General features: G+C 39.7%; 2 protein-coding genes across 5 annotated transcripts; one reads left to right on the top strand and one right to left on the bottom strand.

The window, feature by feature from the left end:
* Positions 1-38: 38 nt before the first annotated feature.
* LOC309710286 (hatching enzyme 1.2) lies at positions 39-5,778 on the bottom strand. Of its 2 annotated transcripts, none has more exons than XM_082539606.1 (10): positions 5,638-5,778; positions 5,510-5,542; positions 5,344-5,409; positions 4,875-4,924; positions 4,351-4,420; positions 4,169-4,283; positions 3,454-3,626; positions 3,079-3,160; positions 2,871-2,992; positions 39-369 (listed from the first exon to the last, which is right to left on the bottom strand). In XM_082539606.1, the coding sequence occupies exons 1-10, from the start codon at positions 5,687-5,689 to the stop codon at positions 320-322; spliced, it is 813 nt and encodes a 270-aa protein (XP_082395732.1). In that variant the 5' UTR covers positions 5,690-5,778; the 3' UTR covers positions 39-319. The 2 variants fall into 2 exon arrangements, with proteins under 2 accessions (XP_082395732.1, XP_082395733.1); XM_082539607.1 differs by having other exon boundaries at positions 5,631-5,705.
* A 491-nt stretch (positions 5,779-6,269) lies between these two features.
* Positions 6,270-11,436, top strand: zcchc9 (zinc finger, CCHC domain containing 9). 3 transcript variants are annotated; one of them, XM_082539427.1, is made up of 6 exons: positions 6,270-6,334; positions 7,659-8,073; positions 9,767-9,917; positions 10,003-10,095; positions 10,509-10,577; positions 10,847-11,436. In XM_082539427.1, exons 2-6 carry the CDS (start codon positions 7,675-7,677, stop codon positions 10,957-10,959), a joined length of 825 nt encoding a protein of 274 aa, XP_082395553.1. In that variant the 5' UTR covers positions 6,270-6,334; positions 7,659-7,674; the 3' UTR covers positions 10,960-11,436. The 3 variants fall into 3 exon arrangements, with proteins under 3 accessions (XP_082395553.1, XP_082395552.1, XP_082395551.1); XM_082539426.1 differs by lacking the exon at positions 6,270-6,334 and adding an exon at positions 6,373-6,410; XM_082539425.1 differs by lacking the exon at positions 6,270-6,334 and adding an exon at positions 6,420-6,848.
* The last annotated feature ends 311 nt before the right edge of the window (positions 11,437-11,747 follow it).

Here is an 11,747-nt window from a genome sequence, read left to right as displayed (position 1 = left end):
CTTAATTGAAGTCTATTTTTCTAAAATTCAGAACATCTGATCATCAAGCCTACCATTTCTTCCCCCAGAAGCCAAAAAAAGTGCAAACAATAAAGTCTTAACAAATTCTGGTTAGAGAGAAACAAAGTATTTTGGTTTATTGAACAGTGGAGATGAATCCACCAGATCCTGGCCAGCATATTTTCATTAATAGATGTGTCAGTGATGACAACTAGTTTGTTTGCTGACTGCTAGTGTCATTGTTCAGGTGCTGGAGTAGGCAGATAGAACCACAATGCTAGTAATCTGGTTCTCATAGCCTCCATCGGTGGCACCGAGATCAGACATCATCCCAGTCATGGCTTTCCTTCTCAGTTTGTTTAAGGGAATCTTGGAAAAATGAGAAACAAGCAAAGATTAAAAACAGCATTTTTTTAAACTCATTGAGTCTGCATGTATAGAATTACTAGTTAACTTTGACTTTTTAAAAATATAATAAATGGTTGTCTAATAAATGGTTTTAATAAGCTTTTAAATCTCTGGAAGTTAAACTGCTGCTATCATCTTCGTTGTACATCCAAATGCATCCTCAATAATCGAGGCAAGGAAAACCCAGAAAGGACATTCTGGGATCATCAGGTCATCGCTTTTTTTTTTTTTTTTTTTTTTAATTTTAATTTTGCAAACTCCAGATGAACAGAATCAGCTTTCAAGGGCATCTTTGTTGTCAGTTCAACATCATTTGACTGCCATGTCTCGGTCAGACATCTTTTCTTTGTTTGACATTTTTCCCTCTGTAGTTGGTTTGCATCTTTTCAGTCCTTAATTTCTGAGACTTTAGCAGTTTCTTTAACACAGCCCCCCTCTGGCATTTTGTAATCTGTTCATTCGGGTCTTAAAGTCTATATTCTGCCACACTAGTGTTTTGGCCATTTCTGCTGGCTGACTTACATTGTGAGTCTGTTCAGAGTGAGACTTATTATTAGGTCTTTAGTTTCCTTCAGTTATTCTTATACTTGCTATTGAGGCCAGAGCTCAGGTATCTATTCCAGCTTTCAACTGTTGAATGCGGTAAGTAACAAATTACAAAGCCCACCCTATATTTCCTTACAGATTTTCCTTTATGTTGGTATTATATTGGACGGCTTACAGAGTGGTTCAGACTTTAACCAGATGTGCTACAAATTCTGGGTAAACACAAAGGTAACTGCTGATGTCCTTTGCCAATACATTTCATTGGCATATTTTATACAGTTAGGTCCATAAATATTTGTACAGAGAACTTTTTTTTTTTCTAATTTTGGATCTGCACACTACCATAATGAATTTTAAATTGAAATGCGGTTGAAGTGCAGACTTTCAGCTTTAATTCAGTGAGTTACATAAAGATTGCATGTACGTAATCCCTTAATTTCAGAGTGCAAAAGTATTTGGACAAATGGAATAACTGAAAATAAAATATTCATATCTAATACTTGGTTGAAAACCCTTTGTTGCCAATGAAAGCCTGAAGTCTTGAACTGATGGGCATCACCAGATGCTGGGTTTCCTCCTTTTTAATGCTCTGCCAGACCTTTACTGCAGCAGCTTTCAGTTTCCGTTTGTGGGCCTGTCTCAGGTTTTCAACAAATGAAATTCATGCTCAATTGGCCATTCAAGAATACGCCACTTATTTGCTTTAATAAACTCCTGGATTGCTTTGGCTGCATGTTTTGGGCCATTATCCATCTGTATAATGAAACACCACCCAATCGATTTGACTACATTTAGCTGGATATGAGCTGACAGCATGTCTATGAACACCTCAGAATTCACTGGGCTGCTTTTGTCCTGTGTCACATCACCAATGAACGCTAGTATCCCAGTGCCACTGGCACCCATGCACGACCAAGCAATGACACTGCCTGTGCCATGTTTTACAGGTGATGTGGTATACCATCATTCTGGTAGAATCTGTCCAAAGAATCCAAATCTTTTTGCATTGCTGAGTTCACTAGTACTTTCCTTCTTTCTCAGGATGTACCAAATTGTACATTTAGCCACTCCTAATATTGTAGCAATTTCTATGATTTTTTTTTTGTGTTTCCGTTTTCACAGCTTCACCTGCACAGAAAATGTCTTTTACCGCATGGTTCACAGCAAAATCTTCCAAATGCAAGCGCCACATCTCAAATCAACTCTAGGCCTACTATCTTCTTAATCAATAATGGGATAATGAAGGAATTGTCCACACCTGCTCAGGAAATAGCCTTTAAGTCAATTGTCCAATTACTTTTGGTCCCTTTAAAAAAATAAATAGCGTAGCACATGTTAAAGAACTAAAACATCTAAATCCTTCATCCAATTTGAATGTGGATACCCTCAAATGAAAGCTGAGAGTCTACACATTATGTCCATGTCAACAATATGAATATGTTTTAGTAAACAGGCAAAACCTGTGTCAGTGTCTAAATATATATACACATACGGCCCTAACTGTATATATAAATCATATGTACATATAAAATGATTAAAAATGCAAAATGGTTGTCACAAGGAAACTCACTTTTGCCACTTGGAGGGAAAACAAAAGTCCTATATTAGGCTGGGGTGCTCTTTTTAGCTAATGGATCTTTACAACTCACTTGGTTTTGGGTAAGACTTGAATTCAGAGGCATGGCTACTTTGACAGGCAGCTTGGCTGACAACTTTTTGATGGACAATCCCAGACATTTTGTTGGATCACTTTCTCCACATTAGCACCAAACAGCGCCTCGGTGCACCTTGCTAAGATTCCACATGCGATCACTTCTGGTTCCAACAAAAATATGGTGGCCACACTAACTTTAAAGCTTCAAAATGTGGAGACCACAAATGAAATTTATGTGCAGTGAGCAGAGTTGAGAATATACCACAGCTGTAGAGACGTCGAACCCTTTCAATGTCAGTCTTTGTCAGTTTATCTCTCTGTCCCATTTCCTTCACATCTTTCTTTGGGAAGATGGTGGGCAGGCCGGTCGCTGAAAAAAAATCCCTGACACAAGAGTAATCACCTTGAAGTACCACATAACCTTTACAGAGAAACGGTTTGTTATGCATTTGTCATTTTGGGTACTGTACCTTCCATAGTGCATGATGGAGGTAGCGTCATATGGAAGAGAAAAGGTCTCGCCATCTTGCATTCTGAAGTTTTTCTCCATCCCTGAAAGACATGTGATACTTTCCCTGAGTGTAAACAATCAATAACCCCCAAAAAGTTTTGGTAAATGCACAATGTGCAGTAAACTGTGGTGAAGCTCATCTTCCAAGATGAGAGCTGTGTTTGCCTCACACATGTAAACAGGTTCATTTTTTTATGTCAAATAAAGGGAAAGCTGGAGTTTGAAAAACACATACATACAAAACACTTTCTTATTGTACAAGTTCCAAGCATTATGACCATTTAGCTACCATAGCGTTTAAACAGTACAGATAATATTTGAGGAGAACCCTTACCTGGCATAATGTTGCTGTGAATAACGGTGATGTGCTGTTCACGGTCCATCCTTGTGTGTTCATGGTGGAAACCCAGAGCATGAAGAATCTCATGTGCAATGTTACCTACCATGCACTGGGGCCCAACAAAAACAGGCTGCTCGCCACCCTTTAAGCCCACAAATGACGCACAGCTAGAACAAAACTGCAGGTTAGTGTCCTGTTTTTTTTTTTTCTTTTAAATGAGACATCCATCTTTAAACATTAATATCTGAAAAATAAAAAGCAGTTGTTGCTGTACTTAATCTTGCCAGCAGTGAGGAGAGTCTTTTTCTTTTTAAACCAGCGTTATGTGCCTTGGTCAGGGTGCTTAAACTCACTTTCAACTGATCCATTTCCATCCTCACAGTCATGAGCTCTGAGGCATGACTGAAGTACCAAATTCACCATTTTTTCTTTTGTAGACTGACATTGCTGAGTGATTCTCTGTTACGTGATAGCAGTTACTAGATTTAGTGAAGCCTGATATAGGTTCTGAGTATGCTGACCTGCAGTACAGGCCAGAGGTTTCTGCAGCCAGGATGTCATATTGTCATGTTAAGATACAGAAACTGAATATTTCAGAAACCCAATCAGAACACTAAGTGCTGCAGAAAACTTGGGGTGTTCAGCATACAATCTGAGCTCCAACTGCAGTTCAAACAGAGTTTAGACTGAGCTTCAGAAAACTACATACCCTGTACTGGTTTTGAAGAGCAGGTAGTTTTGCTCGATGGTTCGCTTGTGGAAGGATACACAGGTGTGTTTGGACACCATCTCCATAGCAGAGAGAATATCATCTGTGCGACTAGCTGAAAAACAAAGTGGCAGTAAGACAGACTTCTCAAAGATCCAATGAAATGCACATACTGTGCTTACCTAAATCTGGGCTAATGATATAGGGTATCTCCAGAGTTGGCCAGCTACTGCTCACTGCATTCCTGTCATTCTGCAGAAGAAATGAAATACTTAGAGTGTTCACCGACTGCCTAGTCCACATCACATCTTTGCTCAGTGTTATGAAGCTTAAATGACCTCAATGAACTTTTTCCTACGATTTTCTGGTCTTAACTGCCATGTTCATGCCCTTCTGAATTTGTTTTGTAAATTATGGTTCACATTAGACTCAAAGGAGGCAAGGCCCCACCTTGTTGTTAGTTTCTGTCATTCTGATCATGTTTGGATTCAGAACACTAGAATTATGGTGGCAAAAATGCTCAGCTGGAAGTTTACCACAGGTCCCACTAACATGGCTGTGGTTATGTCCATAATTTACAAAGAGTACGATTCTTGCAAACTTTTTTCCTAAACTCAATGTGCAGACATTTCAAACCAAATTTTGTGTAGAAGTCTGTCTGTGGATCTGTTGCCTCAGTTTTGGCATGTGTTCTCAGGTAACTCACCAACAGCACCATGTCTCCTTCTGCCAAAGCATAGTTTTTGTCCATCAGCTCTAACAGAACGACAAGAGGAGATCAGCATGAAGCTACAAAGTGCTACTACAAAGTTGTATTGTTCAATCACATTCACTTATTTTCTACCATTAGTTCATGTGATAACTTTAAGGTTTCCAGTGCTTGTTTTGAAAAGGTTTGACTATTAACTACAAATGATATCCTAAAAACTTCATAAATAACGGCTGATAAAACATTTATCAGCCACACCCTTGAGGTGCTTCCTAGTTAGCCAAAATGATCTGATCCATTAATAATCAAACTCCATCTAGAAGAATTAACTCAGCCCATATGACTAACTAACACTGAATAAACCTAGGTAGCTTGTGGCTCCTGGTTGCGCACAACTGACTGTGCGCAGTGAGGTACAGCATCATGTATGAAGAAAAAATATGACCAAAACACTGTTAGGGCTCACCTTCTAAAGTTTCTGGGTTTTCCTCCATGTAATGCACCGCCTTGATTAGCCAGTCATCTTTAAGAGCTGTAAAAACACATTTACACAGCATAACGCTCAAGAGTGTTCTGATATTTAAAATACCAGGATACTCATCCCTCCAGGCTTAAACGTGAACACATTATACCTCGTTTGGCTTCTTGTAGAGGACTGCAGTACACTGAAACACAACAGGAGAGAAAAACACCCGCTTGCTTATTTAAAGAGGAAAAATGTAATTTAAAAAAATAATCATGTTAGATGCTGACTTTTTACCGTCTTTCAGATATTCTGCACACACAAGAGCAACACAGAGTATTTGCAGCATGTTGTTTAAGGTCAGGACACAAGTGAGGCTTCCAGCTCCTCATCCTCATTAATTGCACTAAATAAAATCAGCTGTGAGCTGATGCTGCTTCCTCCTTCAGTCCTGTGAGGCTCATAGGAGGAGGTTTCACAGTTTTAATAAGGCAATACATAAATACATTTTAATATGCTAGTTTATGGTGTAGGGTTTCACACATCTATTCAAATTTTTCTGTTGTTTTTTTTTTTAAGATATCACCAAATCACAACAACAGTTACCTCAGAGTGTTTTATAGTGAAGGTAAAGGCCCTATAATAATACAGAGAAAACAGAGGAAACCACAACAGTCAGACGGCCCCCTTTTTCCTAAATTATTAATATTTATACTATATTAATATTTTATTATCAGCAGTGGAGAAAGTATAACTTTCCAAATTACACAATACACACACACACACACACACACACACATTTATATATATTTAGTTTTTTTAATGTATTTTTTATTTTTTAATTTCTTTATTTTTTATTATTGCGCTCATATGCAGTAATGACTCCACACCAAAGGGTGGCAGACCTGCGCCATACACATGCACACAAATCACCATTAAGAAAAAGAAAGTATTTCCGGTTTAAAAACCAAACACGGGCTGAAGACGTGGGGAGGTAACGCTATTTAGCCGAAGTTTCTTGACATTTGTAAAGACACTTTTATCAAAATGTCGAGCAGACAGGGGGTTTGGTACGTGCTCAGTGGTCGTTGACGATAGAAGAGAATAGGCTGCGGTAGTGATGCATGTTAATGTGTTAATGAGCATGTGGTTCAGCTCTACATGCGCTGGTTTGAAGCTTTGACTGATTTGGAAATGCTACACGTTCACTGCTGCGTTTAAACAACGATGAGCGGTGGAGGGGACATTAGAAACTACGCATCCTCCTTCGAAAACTTTGTACCTTGGACTGATTTGTTTTTGGACTGGCACTTTGTATTGTAAGGTTAAGCCCCAACAGCAATACGGAGAAACCCCAAACATCAGATGGCCCCTATGAGGGGAGGAAGACAGGAAGCAGACATGCAGTGGAAGAGAGCAAGAGATGAATAATAATTCATAATTAAATGCAGAGAGGTGTATTAATGTATGGTTAGTGACGATGCAACCAGTGCATCATGGGAATTCTGGTAAGATACCATATTTCTAATATGTTTATGGCTGAGTAGAAAAGTCTTAATTTTCTCTGAAGTGAGGTGACTGATTGGAATCTTTGCTGCTGTTTCATTCATTATGAGGAGACTTGGAATGTTCAGTGTTTCCTCCCTGCTTCATGGTGCTGGGAGAGATCTTCAGTTGCTAGAACTCACAGACTTTAAAATCATACCTCCAACACTGTGATGTTAAAATGTCTGTCATCTCACGTCACAAAACAAAACTGTCTGAAATCTAACAGGACAACACATTTAACACTAGAGCCAGGAGGGATCATTTTAACTCCTACCTGCAATAACAGCAGTAATGATGAAGTTGTTCATTTTCATCTAATTTCTGTTCCAATTTTAAGTGGGATTTGACAATATCAGTATTTAAGATTACTTTATAAGGTTATTATGATCATTTTACAACAGCCTTCATGTCAAAAGGTGTCCAAATAACAAGGGCTACGTAACCAGGTTTACTAGTGGGGCAGCCTATTACTAGTTTAGCATTAATCTCTACGGGGTCAAAATGAGGTAGGGGTGACGCCTACTGTTGCTTTAGAAGTCATGGCTGCTATAATTGCAGCTGACCAATAGATGTTACTGGTAGGATCCATCTTTGAGGGTTTTAAGCTTCAAATCATTTTTCAGTACAACCAGGAAGTAACCTCAAAAGCTTACCAAGGCTTTATTCACCCATCTATATCTGAATGCTTTTATGAAGACGTTTGGAAATATTCCTGTTGATGAAGTGTATGTCACCACGTTTCCTTTGAAATCCTTCTTCTTGTGCTTCAGTGTTTTGTTTGCAGTCATGACGAGGTGGGCGAGAGCTAACAACGTCCACAAACACAAACCAGCGGAGGCCACCCCCTGGAGTCAGCTGAGAACAAGACGACCACCAGGAGCCGGAGGAGGCGACGGTGGCAGCAGCAGCACTGCTGGCGTTAAAGGAGTAGCTGAGAGGAATCCTCTGAGAAAGACACAGCCCAGTGGGTCTGCTATAAAGAAACCCAACGGCAAGAAAAAGCAGTACGTCAGCGAGGATGTAAACGGCTTCCTGGAGTATCTCCAGCAAACGGGGCAGCACCTGGCTAAAAAAAGTCAGGAGGGAGAGCATGAGCTCAGAGAGGAGGTGCAAAATGCTCTAAAGAAGGACAAGAAGAGGGAGGACAGGAGGATAAAAAGACAGACCAATAAGAAGAACAAAATGGTGAGTTGTTGAAAGTCTGAAACATTTTCCCAACTAAGACTTTTGGAAACTCCCAACATGTTCACAGTAGTGAAGTAGTGGTAGTAATAGTAGTAGTTCACAGTTCATTGAATTAGAATACCTACATTTGGTCTGAAAAAATAAAGTAGACACAAAAAGTGAAGAAAATTGTGTTTGGTCCATTATTTCTTTGTTTCAACAATATGTAAATCTTATACAACTGGAAAGCTTGTATTTGTAAGGAAATTCCATTTGTGATTTGAGCTGTAATCGTCTTACATCAGTTTAATGTTGTAAGGTAAAGATCCCACATAGTGCTCTCAGTACTCTTGCTGATAGATGGAAAAAAACCTAAGTTTTATCAGTTTATACATGTAATGTAAACGGAATTGGTCCTAGTATGGAAACCTGCGGAACTCCACAAGGTTAACTTGCATGAACAAATTGGAGTCTATTAGATATGATATAAACCACTGCAGCGCAGTACCTGTAATACCTACAGCATGTTCTAATACAATGTTATCATCATTTGTAACCTTCACTAAAGCCGTTTCTGTGCTGGGATGAGCTCTGAAACCTGACTGAAACTCTTCAAATAAGCCATTCCTCTGCAGGTGATCTGTTAGCTGTTTAACAACTGCTCTTTCAAGGATTTTTAAGATGACAGGAAGGTTGGAGATTGGCCTATAATTACCTCAGACAGCTGGGTCAAGAGATGGCTTTTTAAGCAGTGGTTTAACTACTGCTACCTTGAAAAACTACAGTACATAGATTAATAGAGATTGGTTCGTCATATTTAAGTTTGAACATTAATTAATGGTAGGACTTCTTTGAGCAGTTATGAACAGCACGCAAAGGTGATCCTACAAGTGTTCTATGGGTTTAAGGTGAGGACTGCAGGCAGGCCATTCTATCCACTCCTGAATTCTGGGGTTAGTCTCTGATAAACCACGCTGTTTGAAGGCAAACATGTTCATGTTGGAGGATGGAGTTCGGTCTTAGACTGTGGAAAGTTAGTTAGCTGGTGAGCTATAGTTCAATAAAGATAGGGCAGGAGTGTGAGATACTGCCACCCGTGGTCATTTGGGGAGCACTGCAGTTGTTGAAATCTGCCACCACAGCCGTGAACATCACACCTGTCAGGAGGCTTCATGGTGGCTACACCTGATCTGGAAGTGACACTTTGTTCTCATTTCTTTAGCCGTAGTTGTCCAGGCTTTCTGAAGCTCCTTCAAAGTTTCAGTTTGGACGTTGGCTGCTTTTTCACTCTGCTTTAGTGTAGTTCGTGTTCCTGGCATTTTGACAGGAATCTATTAAGCCACTTCACACTGACGAACCAGTGTTGTGCCTACATGTAACTTTAGGCACAGCTTTGTTACCAGCAGCTCATCACAAAAACACACCACACTGTTTCTTTAGTTGAATCTATGAAAAAATCCTAGGATAACTAAAATAAGATAAACAAAAACAGTAAATCTCTGTGATCAATTTGGGAAGCTGTGAGTTGACATATAAATATTGAGCTCACACACTTTTCAATGAAAGTGTTCAGTGCGCATCAAACTGGTATATTTTAAAACGTTTTTAGAAGTTGTGATGTTTTTTTAAATCTTCGTGAACTTATAGAAATTCTGTTGACCCTGATGTGATCTATGATGCTCCTCTGAATCCTCACTCACGTGTCTCTTCTCAGTTCTGTTTTAACTGCAGGAAGCCCGGTCACGGGTTGGCAGACTGTCCAGAGGCTGACAGAGATGAGGAGATGGGCCGAGGCATCTGCTTCCGCTGTGGCTCCACTGAACATGAAATCTACAAATGCAAAGCTAAAGTGGACCCTGCTCTGGGTGAGGAATAAACACAGAGACTAACACCTGAACAGCTGTATCAGATTTGCCTGTAACACTGCTGTAACCATGCTGCTTCTCTCAGGTGATTACCCATATGCAAAGTGCTTTATCTGTGGTCAGACTGGACATCTGTCACGATCCTGCCCTGATAATCCCAAAGGACTTTATGCTCAAGGTAAAAAGACAGATATTCATACATCATGTCCTCGATAAGTAATTTCACACTCGCATGAGAGAGGATAGCTGGTTCCATGTTGGCAGTTTACTCAGTCTTTAAGCTACAATGGCAGGAGGTCTTCATCTAACCTTTTAGCTCTCTGAGGTAGTTTTAATCAGAAAGGAGAACATTAGCATTCAAGTGTTTGTGTTTTAAAGCGCCTTGAGGCAACTGTTACTGTGATTTGGTCCTATATAAATAAAATTGACCCAGCATGTTTTTATGCATCCGGTTCCTAAATCTGTAAAGCAGACCTATTGTGCTCATTTCTAGTTTTATATTTGTATTTTTGGAAGCTAGCTTTGCACCATTGAATGTTTAAAATAACCCTTTACGATGACAGAACTGCATCTGCATCTTGTGTTTTGCAGGAGGTTGCTGTCATATTTGTGGCTCAGTGGAACATTTTCAGAAGGACTGTCCAGAGCACCAGACTCCAAGTGAGTACCTTTGGAATTAAACGTTTGCTTTTGGGATTTCAGTGCACCTGAAAAATGATCCATTTTAGATTAGTTTGCAAAATCACTCAGAAGTCTGATATTAATTAGAGAACATCTTTGGCTTAGGAAGCTGAAAATGTAAAGGTCTGTAGGTCTATAACAAATGTGTTTCTAGCCTGTGGTGTGGTGGGTAGCTAGAAATAATGGGAAAGGATTTGGGCGGGGCATGGCTGATGTTTCTTATTCTTTCCCTCTTCATATGCTTCCAGATAATCATGTGACAGTGGGCTGGTTGTCCAACAACATGAGTGCAGACCATGAGGAAGTGCACATTCCAGTAAAGAAAGCCAAACCCAAGCAGCCTAAAGTGGTGAAGTTCTAATCACAGAACTGAGCAGTGCTAATGTGTGTCCCTCGTTGTACTTCTCTGACCCACCTCAGCTTCTGGACTTCATAAATGGACAGGTTACCCACTAACAGGGAATGAAGTCTTGTATACCACTGTATATGAATGAGATCTTTTTAATAAAAAGTTTTCCACAGCTACTTTTGATATGCTATAGTTAAGAATTCTTGTTGCAGGAAGTAGTCATAAGTGGACACAGACTAAGGCCCCTGCAATTTCCCTCAGCATATGGATTGCCCGCTCAAACAGTGGATTGTAAATTAAACAATCAGGATGTGATTGAAGGGAATTTTTATTTCACCAAGAATTTTACAGTCATCCACTGGGTTGTCTTCAGTTGTCCAATTACTTTTGAGCCTCTGAAAATCACAGGGTGTATAAAAATGGCCTAAATGGCTTGTGCAATACCTTTGTTATTAAAGCTGTCATTAAATAAAAAGTCTTTGTACAGCGGCTGTTACTTAAGGACTGTATGTGTGGATGTGGACTCCACTTGCTGCATAATCAGCACATGTGTGGTTGTGATGCTTTGTGGAGCTGCAATGTGGAAGCACGGCCACTCAGAGGCAGTACTAAGTCTTTCTAAGCTTCTGTTATGGACCAGTTAAGCTTTGGCCTGCAAAATGTAGAGAACTTATAGTCAGTAGGCTGCAGGCCTTCCTCTAAAAAATTGTGTCTTTGATTCTCACAGCGCTGAAAGTCCTGTTTTTGTTTTGCATAAAAATCTGGTACAGTGTCAACAACCAACATCTTTTTCTCTTTAA

This window comes from Aulonocara stuartgranti, assembly GCF_965226115.1.
Source record: "Aulonocara stuartgranti genome assembly, chromosome: 7".
Taxonomy (NCBI): domain Eukaryota; kingdom Metazoa; phylum Chordata; class Actinopteri; order Cichliformes; family Cichlidae; genus Aulonocara; species Aulonocara stuartgranti.
The sequence above is the reverse complement of the archived record's forward strand: the minus strand, read 5'-3'. Positions and strand labels throughout refer to the sequence as shown.